The sequence below is a fragment of the Moschus berezovskii genome, chromosome 14 (assembly GCF_049115385.1).
Source record: "Moschus berezovskii isolate FMDL1 chromosome 14, NW_MosBer_1.0, whole genome shotgun sequence".
Taxonomy (NCBI): Eukaryota; Metazoa; Chordata; class Mammalia; order Artiodactyla; family Moschidae; genus Moschus; species Moschus berezovskii.
In genome coordinates this window covers 66491929-66515450 of record NC_142473.1, presented here as the reverse complement: position 1 = coordinate 66515450, position 23522 = coordinate 66491929, and the positions used below count along the sequence as shown (strand labels likewise).

The following is a 23522-nucleotide window of genomic DNA, read 5'->3' as shown; positions in this document are numbered from 1 at the left end:
TGGAAAAAATTACGTCTTTGACTTTATTTTCCCTCTTACACAGATAGAGAATAAACCAAAAATCAAAGTAGTTTAAAAAAGAAATCCATATGAAACCTTAAGTACCTAACATCTAATAAGGACAGAAAAATACTGGGAATGAGTCACATAGGGGGACACCAGTCATTGAAGTTTAGAATGAAACAAAAATATTCCAGACAAAAACACCCACATATATGTAAAAAGCCAAGCTGTTATTTCTTTTTAAGATTTCTAAACATCCTATGAAGTTTTTTTTTTCTCATACAAAGTCCCTAGTATTTTTCCTGATTGTAATCAAGAGAAAAAAATAATTCCAACCTTCATTCCAAGACATTTCTTCAAGATATAGTCGAGCATATACTGGTCCCATATTTCTTAGATCATCTTCTGTAAAATATAGAATGAGATACTTTCTTTTGATATTTAAATTATAACCATGAAGAATGCTAAGAAGGCAACTCCAGCCTGGTCACTACAATTCTAATTTTAAAACTTAGCTTACTAGTTTTGATAGCAATTTTAAAGCTACCTGACTTCAGCTGACAAAAAGAATCTAGAACATCTTATAAATGCCATTTTTTACAAGTATGCAATAAAAAAACCATGAAATTGGTTTTGATGACTCTGCAATCAACTAATGCATTTTGTAGGGGGAAATTTTCAGATAAACTATCTGTGTGACCAAGGAGGACAGTGTGGAGTCAGGTAAAAATTATTTGAACCTTAGTTATAATATTTAACTAGTTGTCAAACCTTAAGTATTTCAGATTATCTCTCATCTTTATAAGGGTCACTCTGGATTGAATTATGTCCCATCCCCCAGATCCTTATGTTAAAGCCCTAATTTCTAACATCACCATATTTGGAAATAAGACCTTGAGGAGATAATTAAGGTGAAATGAGGTCAGAAGACCAAGGTCCTAATCTGATAGAACTGATGGCCTTACAAGACGAGGAAGAGAGAGGTCTCTCTCCACTCACGTGCACAAAGCAAAGTATCATGAAGACAGAGCAAGAGAGTGATCCTCTGCCAGCCAGAAAGAGACCTGACCAAGATCCTTATCACCTGGATGGAACCTCAGTCTTGGACTCTCCTGCCTCCAGAACTGTGAGAAACAAATTTCTGTTGTTTAAGCCACCTGGTCAATGGAATTTTGTTACATCAAACATTTTTATTATGCCTTTCAATCAACTGAGATCAGGCTAAAAGTGTTTTAAAGAATAAGGTTCTAATCAAATGTAAGTGGCTACCGGTCATCTGACTTTTATTTGCTCACAAGACAGTGATGGGTGACTTACAAGAAAAATTATTTTAAAATATGTCAATAACCATGCAACACAACATTTCTGTGTTGATGTTCCATTGCTGTTTCCTGGGCCAAAGTTTTCCCTGCAGATGGAAAGTCCAAAGAAACCTGGGATTCCACCGTAGTAGGAATTTAGTAGGGATGGTCTAGGTAGTATAAGCATGCACTCTTGCTTAAAACAAGTGTACTTTAGGACAAACAAAACAACTACAGATGAGAAGAACTTGTCTTTGTTTTCAAAGGCATGCTATACTTCCTGTATGCTTGTACTGTTCTTCTAGAAATCAATGCTTAAAAGAAACTACTAAAGTCCACCCCTCCACCCCAATGAAAATCTCTTTAGCTGTCTCACTGGTCTCTTGTTCACTTGCTGAGAATGCTTCCTTTTGTTCTGTTATGTGAATGCCTGCAATTTAATTATATTTAATAACTGCCTGTTCAAAATTTATTGGTGAGTTACACAATTTTAAAATAGATGAAAAGATTTTACAATATTTTGAACTCGCCATGGTTTTCTATTAAGGTATGTCAAATATTGTATCACTTCATGTTTATTGGCTACCAGTACTCTATTAAACTCCTAAAACTCAAAGATAAAGACTTTTGCAAAGTGACCAAGGGGTGGTTCTTCCATCTTCATGTGTCCACTTATAGACTATCCAAAGTGTATCAGTATGCAAGGTCATTTCTGAAGAAACAAATTTAATTTCCACATTCTGTATAAGTTTACTTGGCTACAGGTTATTCAGTATTCTAAATTAAAGAGAAACTTTTTACCTAAAAATCTCACGGATTTTAATCACGTTTCAATTTCTTACTTGGGAGGACCAAGATAATTTACTTGAATGCAGAAATGAAACACTGTTTTAGAACTGAAGAATGAGAGTAACTGGTACTTAATAGGGTTTGGTTTGCAAGAAAACATGTATAAATAACTTATAATCAAGTTGCCTATATTCCAGGGTATTTTACAGATAGATATTTTAAGTAACGCTGAAATTCAGACCAGAGGTGATGACAAGATGAATAAAACCTTAATCGAATCTGTCTTGGACATCTGTAATACATTAATTGTATAAAAAGACAATCCATCCATAGGTATTCATTATGCCATTTTTATTTTAAAATAATTAGTGAGACATAAGTGGCAAATATAACTGTTGAGCAAGTCAGGTTGGTATTGTTCTGCTTCTCTACAAGGAAGCCACTGTTATTATCACTTAGTTACTATTTCATGTGGGAACCCTTTCTATTATTCCACCTACTCAAAAAAAGTGGCTTTTACATTTTTATTATTTTTTAAATTCTTTCTGCACAGGAACTTTAAGTACTTAGTTGAAATATCAGTTCAGACCACATCTCATGGTAAAGGGAAAGAAAATAAAACACAAAAATGGTTAGCACTTTACCCAAGGTCAGAGTTAAAAGGAGTCTTTAAAACATTCTCCTGTTCTATGGCCATCTAAACATTTATATATCGACCTGATTATTCAACACTATGTGCACACAGTCCAAGTTTTGTGGGGACTCTGGTTTGAAAGGGCAGTATCTGAGACAAAGGAGAACACAGGCTTCCCCTGCAATCAAAGCAGTGTGTTCCTATGAAAGCTTTTGTAAGCCAAGGTGGGAAAAGCAAGGAAGCAATTACCTCAAGACACATCTTCCTAATGGATGCACAAAATAATTCCAGATAAAGCACAGATGCCCACAGATCCAGTTCAAAGCTATGGTGGCTTGGTGCTGAATGTACAACAGTTCCCAAAGCAGGTGGGGGACAGAGTTTGGCGGTGCCACTCTGGCTGCTCGGGGCTCAGGGTGCATGCTACCTCCATAAGGGGCTCACAGAAAAGCAAATGTTGAACACTATTTCATTTTTCACCTTTTTTCATAAAAGTGAACATCCTCTTTATTTCCATTAAGTGAAGGTTTACTGTCATGAAAGCAAAATGGCAAAGCGAATTTTTGAAAAGTGGAGGGTACCTGCAACTGTTTGCTTTCTGTATCATATGAAATTTTACAGGCAAAACTATCCTGTGGTGTTGGGTGTGAGAAAGTGAGCAGTGGTTGGAAGGAGTCACAGGGGCCTTCTTGGGGTGCTGGTTTATGAGATGGATGTGTTTACTTTGAAAATTCATCAGGCTGTATACTTAGGACTGGTGCATTTCTCAGTATGTATGATATACTTCAATAAACTTTTAGGCAGTATGTTAGAACTCTAATGGCTATATTTTAAAATAGAAATAAGGAGAGAAAAATTAGGGGAAAGAAGTAAAGAGTGCCATAAGAAACTGTGTATCCTTTGAAAGGACCATAATCTAACAACTTCTGAAAAAGGTTGGGGGTGATTAAGTCAGAGGAAAACTGGATCCCTGGAGAACTGTATAATGAGCAGAGGGGGTACACACAAGGAAAAGGTGAATCTAAATGCTGGGGGAGGGAAGAGATCACGATCTTTTGTTCAGAGGCAGGTGTCCAGGGAATGGGGCAACAGTGTCCCCCCCACTAGGATTACAATGAAGGAGCACAAACAAATCAATGTGTTTTTTTTTTTCCTTTTTAAACAATGATCTCTGCTTGTCCACCATTGTAGTTATAATTAGAAAATGTAATTCCTCCCTAGCCCTTAAAGTAACTCACTGGAACCCTGTAATTAGCTTTGATTATTATCTACTAATCATGCATTGTATTTGCAAAAGACATGTTTGTTTTCTTTTGAGTTTTACATATTATAAAATTTTTTGTTCATTATAATGAAATATTGTAATATATATCTGAAAATGTAAACCCTATCTCAAAGTTCTCCTTCATATGACACTACTAAAAATGCTGAGAAAACAAAAACTGACTTAGAAAGAGATTTGATTAAATAAACAGATAGATCCAAGATTTTAATCTGGAATCTTAGCTACAATATGGTAATAACTTAAAAAAAACAAAATAACAAACAGTCTTTTGGAAAGAAGACACATTGCCTGGCATTTGGTGAATTCCATCTTGAGTCCAGTGACACTACGTGATTCCAGATTTTTTTGAAGTGAATGGGTTCAGCTTTTTCTAAGGTATATAGGAACATTAAGGTCTGTTCAAACCCAGTGCTGTGCTAACAAAGCTTAGGCAAATATGGAGACAAGAAAAACTTCCAGATTTACTGACATGTAGAAAACAGAGCACTATCATTAAATAGAGATTCCCGACCAATGTAATGATAAAATCAAATAATTTATGTGGTTACTTGAAAAAGAATCTTTCAGCCTTTAGAAGTATAGGCCCTTCTGACCTTGTGTTCTATTGGATTTGTCTGACAACAAGAAGTGAAAGAATTCTGTGGCTCCATTGTCTCAACAGTGGGATCTAAGAAAACACTGGCAGGACTCATCAGAGAGGTTTATGAGCCTGCAATTCAAAGAGATTAAAAGGAAAATCTACGGAGATTCTTTCACACTGAAGAATAACATTAAATAACTATTAGCAGCTTGGTTCAGTAAAGCTTACTAGAGCTCTCGCTGGGTCATTCACAACTTTCTAAAAGAGGAAAGGTTTTTTTCAGCTCCATTTGGGAATCAATAAATATTTCTTACTTCTTACAAGACAATAGAATTCCAGTCCTTTAAAACTTCCTCCTAATGATAGTAAAATTTCTAAAACAGCTCTTTATTTGCTGCCTAAATAATTACACTTCCTAATCCCGGGAAACCTTTTCTAACTGTAGCTACAATTCAGATAAGTAAAAATAAATAAATAACAGCAACAAAAAGATACCAAGAAGAAGAATTTAACTTTATGGATGAGATATCTAAAAATCTCATTCAACCATTCAACCCACTACTGACCAAAAGATCCAGTCTAAATGTAACTCTGTCCCTACTATTCAAGTATGGGACTACTGTGTGTTACTCAAGTGAGCAAGTCCCCGGAACACTCTTATTTAGCAATTAGTTTACTGTATTTATTTTTATGCCATTTAAAATACTTAAAAGTTTATTTCAAACTGACAGATGTCATCAAGTGTGGTAAATGCAAACAGCAGTATTTTCCTTTAGGTTAGATCTAAACTCAGTATCTTGCTGCTTTAAAACCAAATAATTTTAAACAATCACCTCCTTCTTAAAAATAATTTCACTTAAAAATCATTTTTCATATAGTAAATAACTTGAAGAAAATCTATTTCTTGCCCTTAACAGTCACTGTTCTTGGAAGTCTCTATCTTGGTAAGAGAATCAGGCAATGTTTAACTTGAAACCTGCTCATTAAATCATAAAGCTCTATAATTCTTTCTCAGATGAAATTAAAGAGTCACAACTGCAAGGCTTGTGATACTGATGAAAAACTACACACTTGGGCCTTAATTATGGACTTGAGCTACGGAGCTTTCATAAACTGAACGTATACCTAGTGCTGTGAAAGGTACCAAATGAATCCGGAAACTGAATTTCACATTTCACTACAGAAAGGGAGAACACAGCAGCAGAATTAAGCCTGGCCTCTCCCTCTGACCCTTAAAATTGCCTCATTCCTAATTATTTGGAACTAAAACAGTAGGTTGTACACACCTATTCAAGACTTGGCAACCGAGCACAGTGATTAAAGTCAGAGAAGGGCTTTGAGTTTCCCCTCAATCAATTATTAGTTATGTGCCCTTTGTCAAATAACTCTGAGCCTCAGACTCCTCTGGAAAACAGATATTAATATCTTCCTTACAAGGTTGTTAAGCAGTGATTAAAAGACAATTGCCATAGTTCTAGCGCTTAACAAATGGCAGCAATTTTAAAATTATTAACTCACAATGTTTGTGTTCACCTGTCTATAACAGAGCATAGGAAAATGATTCAACTGTTGCAGTCTGGGTAGTCTCAGGTACCACAGTATAGGATGGCAGCGACTTTTGACCTTGTCCGGATTTGTAACAGTATTAAGAAGTTTTATGTGCTTTACTACTGTCAGTACCATTAAAATTGATCCATTATTATCAAAGACATTGTCCAAATTATTATTTAGTCCTTCCAAAGCATCAAACAGAACTGAAAGACAGGGACCATGGCGGGGCGGGGGGGCGGGAATCAAAATAATTTGTAGACCAAATTCAGAGGTCAGACATAATGACAGTAGATTAGAAAGTCAAGTAAGGCTTCTCCTGGGGGTGGGTGGGGGCGGTGTGAGTGGAGATAGGACTAGAATTGTATCTTGAACAAAGAATAGGCTGTAAAGAAGCAGAAGGGGATGTTCTGAGTAACTACGAATAGCATAAGCAGATGCGTTTGGGAATCCCTAAATGGATGGGGAGAAGATTTCACATCAGGTTTGTGATTGGTGATGAGGTTGGAAAGAGTAACTATGGTCAAACTTAAAAGCTTCTGTCCCATTTAAATTCCAGGTGAACAGGCTGTGTTAGGGAGTGGGTACAGTTGTATATGTTCTTAAACAACAGTGAGAATAAAGAAAACTCAATCAATCAAAATGAAAATGACTTTCGGAGAAAGCCAATTAGCAGCTGTGGAAATAGCCTAAGTGTATGTTATACTCTGGGCATGGATTGCTGTGGTAGCTATGAGAATAAAAAGATCACTTAGAGGAAAAGAAAAAACACATTAAAGAAGAAATGCCGACCTTCATTTTTAACTCATTGGCTATATACTGAGCAAACTAGAAGTAATCAGAGTGTAACATGAAACAAAGATTTCAAGTCTGAGGGTTGAAAACAAGAAATAGGAAAGGTGGGTACAGTCTGAGTTTTGAACCCATTGTTTTCAGTCGGGTCAATACTCGAGTAGAAATTGGGAAAGAGGTTAAAGATGAGAAACAAACTTCCTAAAACCCTACATTTTCTCTGTCATTAAATTAGAACTTCCGATTATGTCCAAGTATTATAGGAGTATAACTACAGTCTTCTTGCCCAGAGGTTTCTATAGCTTTATTTGAAACTAGTCAAATGTTTATTCAGGATCACTGAGAAATTTACAAAAACAGGTATTTGTAGTCATCTAAAAGTAACAATATGAACAGTTGCCTTCTTGTCACAAATAAGATGAAGCAAGGGGACCCTCACAGAAAGTTTTATCTGTATTATCTTCTCTCTCTGAAGAAATGCCAGTCCCTAACTGTCTAGATGGATTTTCTGCATCATTTCACATACTTGCTTTTCCTAGAAAAGAGTCACACACACACACAAAAAAACATGCCCGCTGATGCTTATCTTCAAGTTTTACCTGCAGCACATTTTTATAACCAATTTTCAAATTCCTAAAATCAAGTGGAGATACTGATATAGCCACAAGTGGAACCTGACTAATACAAGTATTTTATAAGGGTCAGTTTTAGCAAATAGTTTACACAAATATCTACTGGCCTTAGGTTATTATCCCAAACAGTGAACCCAAACTCACATTATCTCCATTTAAAAGTATTAATTCCCTTCTTATGGAGTTAATCAGTCTTCAGTGTTAACTTGATTTTCAGGGAGCATTCTTATTTTAAATTTAAGAAATTCCATGTTGATTCAGCTCTCTGGTGCATAGACAATGGTAGAGTTTTAAGGTATGTTCCTCGTTTGGTCCAAGATTTATCTGCTTATCTCCCATTCTCAAATATTTATCCTAATAAACAGATTAAATGAATCGTGTAACACCAGAAATGATTTTTTTTCTACCTAGGTGAGGAGAGTATAGCTGATTAGCTTCAAGTAAAGACACTAACTTTACAATGTCTGGCTTAATCCCCTTCAGAGCCCATTTGTGTAGCATGAAGGCTCTACATCACCGAAATAATTCACTAATAGAGAACCAAGATGCATCTTAATGTAAAATAATATACCACCAAGGATTCCAGACACAATCTGCTGTTTTTTTTTTTTTACAACATAATTTAATTTGACTGACTTCATCCGAACGAAGGTCTGTTCCTCTTCAGGTCATAGTGAAGTAACCTAAGCATAAGCTGTGTCGCTCTAGAAGAGCCAATGGGACATCAGAAATGTGTGTGACTCACGCTACAAAGCTACTGAATCATGATCCCTATTCTTTTCCTGATACCCTTCTGACCTGCTTTTAAATATGCTTAATATGTAAGAAGGAGAAGGAAATGGCAACCCACTCCAGTACTCTTGCCTGGAAAATTCCATGGACTGAGGAGCCTGGTGGGCTACAGTCCACGGGGTCACAAAGAGTCGGACACGACTGAGCGACTTCACTTTCACTTTCAATGTATAAGAAGATTCCCCACAAGAATTATAGAGGTGCAAAAATCTGTTCAACAGGTATTTTCATGTGAACATTTTATAAATCCTAAAAGATTTTCCAAAGTGTTCACCTAGTTGTTGGAAGTGCAAAGACTAACCTTGAATAACTAAATGCCTTTCAAAGGAAATGTGGAAAGCAGTCTTTGGAAGCATATTTAAAAACAATAAGGTAAATAGGTTCAACTGAAATTAATTGATTAAATTCACTAGTTAACACTGCTTTCAAAATGTGTAATATCTGGGAACTGAATATCACTCATCTTTTTTTTAGGTCTGCTTTCAGCCTGGCCAACACTGCCCTAAAATGTCAACCAAGAGTGTAGAAGTGGAAATGATATAAGAAAAAATATAGGTAATTTTCTTTAGGTTATCTATCCCAGAGTTTTCCTTTTGATAATTTCTTTTGTGAAGCAAAGAGATATGGATTCCAAGGGTCTCTTTAAAAGATCTTTTACAGAAATAAATGGTTGCAGGTAATATATGAGGCTTTCCTTACAAAAGAGCGCCAACTTTGAGCTGTGAAATTCAAGAAAGTATTCAACATCAGCCAATAAAACATCACTGCCTTTTTCCCAAGTACACAGAACTCCAATTTATTTTATACTATACATTAGTGGAGGGCAGGAAACAAATATATTTAAAACACAACCTATGAAAAGAAAGTTCTACAATGAACTACATGCAAAAAGAGTCCTGTATAACAAAGCTATTTCCATGTCCCCAGGGGGTGACCCATAAAAAAAGAGTGCTTTGACCTGGTTATAATAAATTCTCTCTCTCTTGGTAACTTATCCTGGTCTTCAGCAAATTATCACTCTCAAAGATTTTCCTTCTACCAAATCTAAATCCGAAGTGTTAGAAATTCAAGTTCATTTCCTTCTTTTGAGGAACCATTTATTGGAGATGGGTCAAGAAGAAAAAATTAATGTCGGTATTGAAGAGAAATGACAATACAAAACTAGGTTTATTTGCAGTTTTAAAAACAGCTCTAGTATGAAAGGCTTAAAAACAGCAAGTTATATTTGGATAAGAACTCCTACTTCTTAACTAAACAGAAAGCCAATTTCAATTTAAAACTGAAACAAAGCATTTGCACTATGAGGAGCCTTTGGTAATAAAGGAAATATTTAGTACTTGGATCTGGGGTACTAAAATGTCATGGAAATGTGTATTTCTGCTGTCATAGCATAGCTCACCCACCTGAAACACCTGAAAGCAAACAGACATTATATAAATTCCCAGAAGATCTATTTATCTGAATTAAGTTCAATCTCACTATATTTGGTTTGTCTGAACTTTGCTGTGACCTTATCAATGATTTACAAGAATCTCCTATGATACAGTAGGCTAGAGTTGCTTCCATTAAAACCTCCAAACCCAGGACTCAAAGCTCAAAAGAAATCCACATTTCCAAAGACTTCTCAAAGGCAATGGAGAAACACTTGAGGATGTTGCTTATCTGTTCTTCCAAAATCTCTTAAGCCCTGCTTTATGTAATTCTACTGCTCATGTTTAACCCTGCTCCATTTTTCTCTCCATTTCTGGTCTTCCACACCCTACGCCCTAGAGCAAAAGAGTATTTTTTTATTTCTGATCTCTCCCTAGCTCTTCCTCTGTGGACAGTAGGTTTCTAGTCAGTTTCACAGATAGGTTCTTAACAAGCTGTGGAGTAGCAAACATGAAGAGCAACAGAGCAAGTACACACCCTACACTCCTTACAATACAGTTTTGTGGATCATACTCACCTTAAACACGTCAGCACCCCAGAATAAAGACTGATAAACATGTGCAAAGCTTCATGAGACACTGTCATCCCTGGCGGAACTTGGTCACTTCAGAAACATAGTTAACTTCTCACACACTACACACTCATGTTTATTGATTTCAACACTTTCACAGAAATTTTACTATGTGACCAAGGTCAAAAAGGTGTATATATGGATAGAATTCACTCAGATGAAACCACTTCTACATTCCTTTTCTGCCAGAAGTACAAGCATTTACAGAAGAAATACAATATTTGAAAGATGTGCATAAACAGATGGAGGACCCAATATTCAAAGCATATTTGAAAATTAATCCAGATTCCCTGCAAAGGTACCTTTGTCAGTTTCTTAACATTTTTTTAAAAAGTAAATACTAATCATCTTGAGAGATGATCAGTACTATGAAAGTCACTATTAAGAACTAATACTCCAGTATGTAAGCAAATTGCTCATGAAGTCTTTACACAAAGGTATCACAAGTTGGCTTTAACCTGTAATGCTGTGTTTCAGGAATAAAGCCTTATTACTCAAATTTTCATAACCTTAGTAATAAGAGCCTTATGATCATTCTGCTGAGTTTGATGGTGTGCCAGTACAGACCATGGGAGAAGATTCAATAAAATAAAGTACAGAGACATGAGCTTTTATCAACACGTCTGAGTCAATGCTGAGCCTGGTGTGCTATGGCAGAGTGCAACGGAGTGTTTTCCCCACAGGCCGTGGCTGATTATTGACTCCTCCCATTAGCATGTAGGGTGCATATTGAAGGTTCAGAAAGAAGGCTGGGGGACTCCTATCCCAAGGCCAGTGCTGAAAGACAGCCTATCACTTCGTGTAACTGCAGTCCATGTGTGACAAACCTGACCTACATTTCTCCCTTTCTTTCTCACAAGAGGCTGTCACTGTTTTAAGAAGCTATTTTCTAAAATGCACAAAAGAAATGACTTTTAAAATTGCTTAGGAAATGTACATTCCTGAAATATCATTTATAGCAACCTTATAAGGAATATCATCTATACAGGAGATAATCATAAAAACCTAGCCTAATATAAGCTCAGACACAGCCAAGAGTGCTTTATGATGTTATCCTTTGTATTCTCCTTTAGATTGTCATTTATACAGTAGATAATCCTAAAAGTACTACAATTAAATTTTTAATCAGTTCATAATTAAATTTAATAAAAAGGAAGTTTTTAAACATAAAAAACATATTCATTAGGAATGTGTAATTAAACATTTTTCATTAGTTATAAAAAGTAGCTTTCACAGCTTCACAAGAAGCCACATCCTAGTAGTTCCGTTAACTTCTCAATGGATACACAATAATCACTACTAAGAACAGGGCATAATTAGAAATAATAATGGAGGGGAGGAGAAAAGAGGCAATAATAACTTGGTGTAAATGCTGGAATGCGCTCCCCAGGAGTGGCTGCAGACTGCACTTCACAGAGTTGCCAGTGTGCTGGGCTCCTCACCGTAAGTACCTACCATGTCGCTGCAGGTCATACTCTTTTTTTGTCTCTTCATTCCCTAGAATTTTCCATGCCTGATCAATTTCAATGAACTTCTGTATACACTCCTCCACTGATCCTGCTGGCGCATCTGCACTCTGTTTATCTGGATGATACTGCCAATCAAAAATAAGGGCAGGTGATGAGTAGAGAGGGTTGGGGAGAGGTAGGTTACCAAAAAAAAAATCTAAAATCTGAGCCGTATTTAAGAGAGATGGTAATGAGAAGATGAAAACTAAGATTCCAAGCAACGAGACTACAGTGTTGGGCACAGGAGACAACTGCCAGGTTAATTAGAGCACTGGAGTAGCTATAAATCCACTGGTGACATGATCTGTCACAACGTGCAAAGACAGCATTTTCTGGATAATTTGCTGATGGAATCACTGGTCTCATGGACAATTTACCTAGAGAGGATGACTAACACAAACAGAAATAGGTACATGCAGACGAGCAGGACATGACAGAAGAAGAGTGCAAACTCCGCAGAGTGTGAAGCTCTCCTCATAAAATGTGCTTGGCTGGAAATATTATCACCATGCACTACCAGCTTTTCTTTCAAAATCACACAATTATACTTTTTAAAATAAAACACTTCTCACCTTCTGGTTCAGCCCTGAAGATTTTAAAGTTATAAATCCCCAAACAAATTTTTCTTGAAAAATGGTTGTTTTAGGCTAAATTTGTAGGAAACAACTTTAAAGAACACAACGAAACATTTGAATACAAATTAATTCATTAGTAAATCTTTCTTACATTGTTTTCAAGCTGAACTTCTCCACACTGCTGATGATCCTCACTAGCAGAACAAAAGCTACTGTGGTATTTGGTTGCCCAGAAGAACTAGTGAACATCATGCATGCTGGGACAAAGATTATTAGAGCAAAGAGAATCAAGTTTCCATTTTTCTTTTGGTTAACTATTTATCTTCCTCACTCCCTATGTCTAAATCTATCAGCTATCAATATTTAAATATTTAAGCTAATTAATATAATGACTAAAGAAAAGGAAGCTAAGGCTTATTGTTTCATCCTTTTTAGGCCATGATTTATTAAATGACCCTCATAAAAGTTATTCCCACACTGAAGTTTAATCCATCTTTAAAGTTAGGATATTAAATAATGTACCAAAGCCAAAATGGAGTTGGCTATATTAAGATCTCCAGCAAACCCTTCTTACACTACGTAAAGATGATCTGTATATATAACAACTCTGGCATGAGTCAATGTTATTTCACGCAATATGCTCAAATACACCACTAGCACACATTTAAGATATACTTACATGTGAAATCTCAATCTCAGTATGCCATGAGCATTGAGTAAGGCCCTAGAGAAATCTCTTAATCTAGCAGCTGTATCATGTAAGTATAGACTAGAATACAGGTAATTTCTAATAGGCCACTAGAAAAACCAACAGTGGTTGGTACAATGAACAGAAAACATTGGACCTAATTTACCAACCTGACCAAGAAAACCCTACAAAAGCAAGAATTAGTTTCTAGCTGCCCCAAACTAAAAGCTATCACTAAATTTTGAGTCATATATCAGTTCTATGAGAGTCAAAACACAATTCATTTTCACTAATTTGGTATTTCCCTGACTACTGTTTTGAATAAGTAATTCATCATCTACTATTTTAAGTAAGTAATTAATGATCTGAAGCTTTTTAGATCTATTCTGTTGTGCTAATAGAATGGAATAAATCTTACACTGTGATACAGACAATTAAAAACGACAGTTATAGCAAGAAAATAAGTATGTCATTTGGGGTGCTAAAAGCCTCAGTCCAATCTGCTTTGATAGCAACTTCAGAACAAAAATGAAGGTCTAAAACAGACCATACATTTTGTGATAATAGCCCACAAGGATACCAGGTCCTAATCCCTAATTCCTGTATATGTTCTCTTATTTGGAAAAGAGGTCTTTGCAGATGTGATTAAGTTAAACATTAGGGAGATTATCCTGAAATGCCCAGGTGGGTCCTGCTGCTGCTGCTAAGTCGCTTCAGTCGTGTCCGACTCTGTGTGACCCCATAGACGGCAGGCAGCCCACCAGGTTCCCCCGTCCCTGGGATTCTCCAGGCAAGGACACTGGAGTGGGTAGGTGGGTCCTAAGTATCATCAAAGTGTTTTTTTAAGAAAGAGGCAGAGGGAGATCTGACACAGAGGGAAAGGGAAAGCCGGTATGAAGATGGTGCAGAGAAAAACTTTAAACACTGGCCTTAAAGACTGGGGCGATGCGGCCACAAGCGGCCACCAAATGCTGAGAGACAAGAACAGACTCTCCCTCTAGAGATTCCAGAGGAACGGTGGCCCTGCCAACACCTTGACTGTGCCCCGATTACACTGATTGTGGACTTTTAGCCTCCAGAATTGTGAAACAATAAATTTATGCTGTTTTATTTTACTTTTTATAATTTGCTTCTTTACTGAAGAATAACTGCTTTACAGAATGTTGTTTTCTGTCAAACCTCGACATGAATCAGCCATAGGTATACATATGTCCCCTCCCTCCCATCTCTCACCCCTCTAGATGGACACAGAGCCCTAGTTTGAGTTTCCTGAGCCATACAGAAAATTCCCATTGGCTATCTATTTTACATATGGCAATGTAAGTTTCCATGCTACTCTCTCCATACATCTCACCCTCTCCTCCCCTCTCCCTTTGTCCATAAGTCTATCCTCTATGTCTGTTTCTCCACTGCTGCCCTGTAAATAAATTCTTCAGTACCATTTTTCTAGATTCCGTATATATGCATTAGAATATGGTATTTATCTTTCTGACTCACTTCACTCTATATAATAGGTTCTAGGTTCATCCACCTTATTAGAACTGACTCAAATGCATTCTTTTTTATGGCTGAGTAATATTCCATTGTGTACATGTACCATCTCTTCTTTATCCATTCATCTATCCATAGACATCTAAGTTGCTTCCATATTCTAGCTATTGTAAATAGTGCTGCAATGAACAATGAGATACATATGTCTTTTTCAATATTGTTTTCCTCAGGGTATATGCCTAGGAGTGAGATTGCTGGGTCATATGGTGGTTTTATTCATAGTTTTTAAGGAATCCCCATACTGTCTTCCATAGCAGCTGTATCAATTTACATTCCCACCAACAGTGCAAGAGAGTTCCCTTTTGTCCACACCCTCTCCAGCATTTATTGTTTGTAGACTTTTTGATGATGGCCATTCTGACTGGTGTGAGGTGGTATCTCATTGTAGTTTTGATTTGCATTTCTCTAGTGGCTACAGTCCATGGGGTCATGAAGAGTCGGACACAACTGAGCGACTTCACTTTCACTTTTCACTTTCACACATTGGAGAAGGAAATGGCAACCCACTCCAGTGTTCTTGCCTGGAGAATCCCAGGGACGGGGGAGCCTGGCGGGCTGCCATCCATGGGGTCGCACAGAGTCGGACACAACTGAAGCGACTGAGCAGCAGCAGCAGTGGTCACGTATGGATGTGAGAGGTGGACTGTGAAGAAAGCTGATCACTGAAGAATTGATGCTTTTGAACTGTGGTATTGGAGAAGACTCTTGAGAGTCCCCTGGACTGCAAGGAGATCTGACCAGTCCATTCTAAAGGAGATCAATCCTGGGTGTTCATTGGAAGGACTGATGCTAAAGCTGAAACTCCAATACTTTGGCCACCTCAGGCGAAGAGTTGACTCACTGGAAAAGACTCTGATGCTGGGAGGGATTGGGGGCAGGAGGAGAAGGGGACGATGGAGAATGAGATGGCTGGATGGCATCACCGACTTGATGGACATGGGTTTGAGTGAACTCAGGGAGTTGGTGATGGACAGGGAGGCCTGGCGTGCAGTGATTCATGGGGTCGCAAAGAGTCGGACATGACTGAGCGACTGAACTGAATTGAATAAAGACTGATGTTGAGCATCTTTTCATGTGTTAGCCATCTGGTATGTCTTCTTTGGAGAAATGTCTGTTTAGGTCTTTATCCTACTTTCTGATTGGGATGTTTGTTTTTCTGGCAATGAGTTGTATGAGCTGCTTGTATATTTTGGAAATTAATCCTTTGTCAGTTGTTTCATTTGCTATTATTTTCTCCCATTCTGAGGGTTGTCTTTTCACCTTGCTTATAGTTTCCTTTGCTGTGCAAAAGCTTGTATGTTTAATCAGGGCCCACTTGTTTACTTTTGTTTTTATTTCCATTACTCTAGGAGGTGGGTCATAGAGGATGTTGCTTTGATTTATATCACTGAGTATTCTGCCCATGTTTTCCTCTAATAGTTTTATAGTTTCTGGCCTTACATTTAGGTCTTTAATCCATTTTGAGTTTATCTTTGTATATTGTGTTAGGAAGTGCTCTAATTTCATTATTTAACGTGTAGCTGTCCAGTTTTCCCAGCACCATTTTTTGAAGAGGCTATACTTGCCCCATTGTATATTCTTGCCTCCTCTGTCAAAAATAAGGTACCATAGGTGCATGGGTTTATTTCTGGGCTTTCTATCTTGTTCCATTGGTCTATATTTCTGTTTCTGTGCCAGTACCATACTGTCTTGATGACTGTAACTTTGTAGTATAATCTGAAGTCAGGAAGGTTGATTCCTCCAGCTCCATTCTTCTTTCTCAAGACTGCTTTGGCTATTTGGAGTCTTTTGTGTTTCCATATGAATTGTGAAATTTTTTTGTTCTAGTTCTGTGAAAAATGACATTGGTAATTTGATAGGGATTGCATTGAATCTGTACACTGCATTTGGTAGTATAGTCATGTTCACAATATTGATTCTTCCTACCCAGAAATATCTCTGGGTATTGGAATATCTCTCCAATTGTTAATGTCGTCTTTGATTTCTTTCATTAGTGTCTTATAATTTTCTGTGAACAGTTCTTTTGTCTCTTTCAGTTCAGTTCAGTTCAGTCGCTCAGTAGTGACCGACTCTTTGCGACGCCATGAATCACAGCACGCTAGGCCTCCCTGTCCATCACCAACTCCCGGAGTTCACTCAAACTCATGTCCATTGAGTCAGTGATGCCATCCAGCCATCTCATTCTCTGTCGTCCTCTTCTCCTCCCGCCCCCAATCCTTCCCAGCATCAGAGTCTTTTCTAGTGAGTCAACTCTTTGCATGAGGTGGCCAAAGTATTGGAGTTTCAGTTCAGCATCAGTCCTTCCAATGAACACCCAGGATTGATCTCCTCTAGAATGGACTGGTTGGATCTCCTTGCAGTCCAAGGGACTCTCAAGAGTCTTCTCCAGCACCACAGTTCAAAAGCATCAATTCTTCGGCGATCAGCTTTCTTCACAGTCCAACTCTCACATCCATACATGACCACTGGAAAAACCATAGCCTTGACAAGACAGACCTTTGTTGGCAAAGTAATGTCTCTGCTTTTTAATATACTGTCTAGGTTGGTCATAACTTTCCTTCCAAGGAGTAAGCGTCTTTTAATTTCATGGCTGCAATCAGCATCTGCAGTGATTTTGGAGCCCAAAAAAATAAAGTCTGACACTGTTTCCACTGTTTTTCCATCTATTTCCCATGAAGTGATGAGACCAGATGCCATGACCTTTGTTTTCTGAATGCTGAGCTTCAAGCCAACCTTTTCACTCTCCTCTTTCAATTTCATCAAGAGGCTTTTCAGTTCCTCTTCACTTTCTGCCATAAGGGTGGTGTCATCTTCACATCTGAGGTTATTGATATTTCTCCCGGCAATCTTGATTCCAGCTTGTGCTTCTTCCAGCCCAGCATTCCTCATGATGTACTCTGCATGTAAGTTAAATAAGCAGGGTGACAATATACAACCTTGACATACTCCTTTTCCTATTTGGAACCAGTCTATTGTTCCATGTCCAGTTCTAACTGTTGCTTTCTGACCTGCATACAGGTTTCTCAAGAGGCAGGTCAGGTGGTCTGGTATTCCCATCTCTTTCAGAATTTTCTACAGTTTATTGTGATCCACACAGTCAAAGGCTTTGGCATAGTCAATGAAGCAGAAAAGTTTATTCCTAGATATTTATTTTTGTTGCAATGGTGAATGGGATTCCTTAATTTCTTTTTCTGATTTTTTATTGTTAGTATATAGAAACGCAAGTGATTTCTGTGTATTGATTTTGTATCCTGTAACTTTGCTAAATTCACTGATTAGTTCTAGTAATTTTCTGATACTCTATTTAGGGTTTTCTATGTACCGTATCATGTCATTTGCAGACAGTGAGAGCTTTACTTCTTTTCCGATCAGATTCCTTTTATTTCTTTTTCTTCTCTGATTGCTGTAGCTAGGACTTCCAGAACAATGTTGAATAATAATGGTGAAAGTGGACACCCTTTTCTTATTCCTGATCTTAGGGGGAATGCTTTCAGTTTTTCACCATTGAGAATAATGTTTGCTGTAGGTTTATCACATATGGCCTTTACTATGCAAACTGTAGAGGGCATGGTTTGATCCCTTTTCTAGGAACTAAGATCCTGCATGCCACATGGCATGACAAAAAAAATGAAAGATTAAAAAAAAATAGATACAAAGGATCTATAACAAGCAAAAGAATCTTCAAAAAGCACAAAGTTGGAGGACTTGTATGACCTGATTTCAAGACTTGACATAAAGCTATGGCTGCTACTGCTAAATTGCTTCAGTCGTGTTCAACTCTGTGAGACTCCACAGACAGCAGCCCACCAGGCTCCTCTGTCCCTGGGATTCTCCAGGCAAGAACTTTGGAGTGGATTGCCATTTTCTTCTCCAATGCATGCTAAGTCGCTTCAGTCGTGTCTGACTCTGTGCGACCCTATGGATAGCAGCCCACCAGGCTCGTCTGTCCACGGGATTCTCTAGGCAAGAATACTGGAGTGGGTTGCCATTTCCTTCTCCAATAAAGCTATGGTATGTATGGCAAAAACCAAACACAACATTGTAAAAATTAAAAAATAAAGCTGTGGTAATCAAGAATGTATTACTGGCAGAAATATATACAAATTGATGGAATGGAAGAGTCTAGAACTAGACCATACATATACAGTCACTTGTTTTTCAACAAAGGTGCCAAGGCAGTTCAATTTGGAAAGGACAGCATAGAACAAACAATGTTGAAACAACTGGATGTCCACGGGGAAAAAAGTTAACCTCAGTCTCTATCTCATTACGTATACAAAAATTAATTCAAGATAAATCATAGATGTAAAACTCAGAACCATAAAGCTTCTAGAATGAAACACAGTATCTTTGTCCCTTGGCATAGATTGCTTTGACAAAAAAGCACAAACTATAATGAACAAAATGGGTAAACTACACGCAATTTTAAAACTTTTAGCTCATCGAACATACCATTAAGAAAATAAATAGACAAGCCACAGATAGAGAAAAAAAAAATACTGCCTAAATATTTATCTAATACAGGATTTGTATCCAGAATAAACAAATAAAAAATTCTATAAATCAGTGGTAAAAAGACATACTAATTAAAAATAAGGAGGGGGGGAACTTGAACAGACATTTTTCAAAAGAAGACAGATGAATAGATAATTATACATGAATATACACTCAAACGTCTTCATTAGTTATCAGGAAAATACATATTAAAATCATGAGAAATTACTAGCACCTAATACAGTGGCTCAAATAAAAAAACACTGATAAAGCTAAATGCTGATGAGGATATGGAGTAACTGGAACTTTCATATGTTGCTGGCAGGAAACAATTTGACAATTTCTTATAAACACACACATCTATCTATCTTGAGGTCAAGCAATTTCACTGCTAAATAGCTACCTCAGAGAAATAAAAAGTCTATGTTCACAAAAAGACTTAGACTGTACCAACACACTTATTCATTAACAGCTAAAACCTGGAAACAAAAATGTCTCTCAACAGGAGAATGGATAAACTATAGTATATCGGTAAGGGAATACTACTCAACAACAAAGAAGAAAACAAATTTGATACAGTCAATAATAACACAGATGGATATCTAAAACATTATGTTGGGACTTCTCTAGCAATCCAGTGATTAAGACTCCATGCTTCCACTGTAGGGGGCATGGGTTCAATTCCTGGTCCAGGAACTAAGATCCCACATGCCCCAGTTTGGCCCCCCCCCAAAAAATAAATAAAAACAAGTAAAAATGAAACATTATGTTAGGCAAGAGAAACAAGAATAAAGGATACATAGTATATGATTCAGTTCAGTTCAGTTCAGTTCAGTCGCTCACTCATGTCCGACTCTCCGCGACCCCATGAATCACAGCACGCCAGGCCTCCCTGTCCATCACCAACTCCCGGAGTTCACTCAAACTCATGTCCACAGAGTCGGTGATGCCATCCAGCCATCTCATTCTCTGTCGTCCCCTTCTCCTCCCGCCCCCAACCTTTCCTAGCATCAGAGTCTTTTCCAGTGAGTCAACTCGTTGCATGAGGTGGCCAAAGTACTGGAGTTTCAGCTTTAGCATCAGTCCTTCCAATGAACACCCAGGATTGATCTCCTTTAGAATGGACTGGTTGGATCTCCTTGCGGTACAAGGGACTCTCAAGAGTCTTCTCCAACACCACAGTTCAAAAGCATCAATTCTTCGGCGATCAGCTTTCTTTACAGTCCAACTCTCACATCCATACACTGATATAAAATCCAAATTCAGGCAGAACTAAACCTATACAGCTGACCCTCCATATCTCTGGATATGCCATTTTACATAAAGAACTTGAACATCCTTGGATTTTAGTATCCTCAGGATGTCCTAGAACCAATCCCCTAAGAATACCTAGCGATGAATATAGTGATAAAAATTAATAAAAGTTGGTTGCCAGGTAGAAATAGGTTATGGGGGTGTGTGTGTAAATTAACTGGAAAGGGACATAAGAGAATTCTCTGGGAAAATAGAAATGTTCAGTATCCTGTTTGGGATGGTAGTTACACGGTATCAAATTTCACCAAACTAAACCCTTAAGACTCATGCATTTTTCAGTGTATGATGACCATGTGTGTTAGTCACTCAGTCGGGAACAACTCTTTGCTACCCTATGGACTGTAGCCCGTGAGACTCCTCTGTCCATGGAATTCTCCAGGCAAGAACATTGGAGTGGGTTGCCCTGTCCTCCTCCTGGGGATCTTCCAGACCCAGGGATCAAACCCAGGTCTCTTGCATTGCACACAGATTCTTTACCATCTGAACCAGCAGGACTGAACTTTTCTGTTGAGATATGTTGACTATATCTCAATAAACAAATACCTTCAAATGTCTAAATGTTTTAAAAGGAATTTAACAAATTTTTCTAAGCCACAAAAGAAAACTTAGAAATTTCTTCCAATATTAAACAGAGAAAAGTACAATAAAAACACAGAAAACTAATGAAGAGAATGATAGGAATTAGTGAAAAGTTTGAATTACATTCTAGTGTATGGAAATACAGTTTTATTACTCTCAAGTATATATGCCAACCTCCAAAAAAATTTAAAACATCATTAAAAGTTTAGTATTGCTATGCAGAGAACTAAAATGCATTCAAAATTAAAACATGATAAACATGTCACAATTCTAAGAAAACCTAGAAGAGTATTTCTCTGTGATTCTTTATAACAGGACAGAGCTGTTTATCTCCAAAATTTTAGAGAAGTATTATTTACTATTCTCAATTGGCTTGACATTTACAACTTTATGATTTATGTAACTTCTTCACATGTGGGAAAAATTTTTCGATATAGACCTATGTTTTTTAAATCCTTAAGTCACTTGCTGAGGATGAAAAAAATGAATACAAACAAAAGATTAAGAAACTGTCTTGATAAAACATAAAGGATCACTCATGACACTACAAAAGATATACAGAAAATGCTATAATTTTTTAACAGAATTGGTATGGGCAATCTATTTCCTAACTGATAAACTACCTAATTGATAACTAATGTTTTAATTATGGACTCAATTCTGACTAGCTGAGATTTTATGGCAATGGGTTGATTAACATGAAACATGTTAATCTTATAATGTTAATATTATACTGTTATAATGTTAATGTAATGTTAACACATGGTCATTATAATGATCATTATAATGTTATGACACATGGTCATTATAATGTTATAATGTTAATGTTATATTTTCTCCATATAGTAAATTCAAGTGCTTTCAAAATGACTAATCCTAGAATGACTATCACTCTGTGTCAGCTCATTTTTGTTTTTCAGTTGTTAAGTTCTGACTCTTTGCAACCCTGTGGACTGTAGCACGCCAACCAAGCTCCTCTGTCCTCCAATATCTCCTAGATTTGCTCAGATTCAAGTCCACTGAGTCAGGGATGCTACCTAACCATCTCATTCTCTGCCATCTCAATCTTTCCCAATCAGGGTCTTTTCCAGTGAGTCCGCTCTTCGCATTGGTTGCCTAAGTATTGGAACTTCAGCAACAGTCCATCCAATGAATATTCATTGTGTCAGCTCAGTGCAATTCAAAATGTGGTCCTCAGATTTGCAGCATCAGCATTATCTGAGAGCTCATTAGAAGATGGCCCCATCCCAAACCTGCAGAGGGGACCCCAGAATCTGTCTCACCAAACCCTTCGCAGTTATTATGCATGCTGAGGTCTGAGAAGGACACTGTTAGCATGCTTAAAACAAAGAATTCACTGCAAGTCAGAAAATTAGTGCTCCATGAAAATTTCCCTTGACAAATGCATTCCTCCAAATACGAACTTTAAAAAAGAGGCGAGTGACACTCCTCAATTGTTAACCTATTAACACCACAATGAAAATTAAGTGTTTCAAGTCAGAAATTTTTTGATATTTGATACCTTTTGTTCAGTAATCATAAATGCCAACCTCTTTATTTGATTGTTTGCACAAATGCCAACTTCAGTGATGAAGGTGATGAAATCTGAACAATATGTAAGTGGTATTTTAACCTGCTGAGTTTTTTTAAAAGAGGGGGTTATAATTTGTATGATGCTTCTGCTACTGAACACTGCAACAGTGTCCACTGGTAGGTTTAACAATTGTTTTTCTATTAGAAAACACACAAAAGGGGAAAGAACTGAAATATGCATAAATTGCAAAAAAAGCAAAAAAACAAAACAAAACACTTTGTGAAAATTCTAGCAACTTCTAAAAGTTTTTAGTGAAAATTTATATATGCATTAGCCCCAAATGACCTTTTCTATTGACTAAGCGAAATAAAGTTGAAATGAAATGGTATTTCTTTAAAGTGAATGCACAAGACAGTTTTATGATAAACTGACCACTACACAATAAAGTAATATTTCAGATCACATAAACAAAGGTGTGTGAGGGGGTGGTCAGTAGCGTAGTCATTCTCTTTGTGACCCCATGGACTCTAGCCGGCCAGGTTCCTCTGTCCATGGGCTGTTTCAAGCAAGAATACTGGAGTGGGTTGCATTTCCTACTTCAGAGGATCTTCTGGACCCAGGGATTGAACCTGCGTCTCCTGCACTGGGAAGCGGATTCTTTACCCCTGAGTTACCTGGGGAGTCTTTCTTATATTCCTTTTCAAAAGGAACTATTGCTTTATGTTACCAGAGTCTGCTACTTAAACATTAAATTGAACAAAAAGTTAAGGAGGTCATATATTAATCCTTTACAACACATTTGTGATTATGTTGTTTTGATTAGTAAAATATTGACTGCAAATAAAAAATAACAAGTAACAATGAAAAGGACTCCAGGCAAATTTGATTAAACAAAAATCCCCAAATCACCATGCCAATGAT

The 23522-nt window shown here is 37.2% G+C and overlaps 1 protein-coding gene across 2 annotated transcripts in view; it reads right to left on the bottom strand.

Moving 5' to 3' along the window:
• The window catches only part of DNAJC24 (DnaJ heat shock protein family (Hsp40) member C24), a 73326-nt gene that overhangs the window by 7303 nt on the left and 42501 nt on the right, over positions 1 to 23522 (bottom strand). For both annotated transcript variants that reach the window (XM_055423781.2, XM_055423782.2), the window contains exons 3-4: positions 11814 to 11952; positions 340 to 408 (exon numbers count right to left, since the gene is read on the bottom strand). In XM_055423781.2, coding sequence (XP_055279756.2) covers positions 340 to 408; positions 11814 to 11952 — 208 coding nt within the window. The remainder of the gene's footprint in view (positions 1 to 339; positions 409 to 11813; positions 11953 to 23522) is intronic.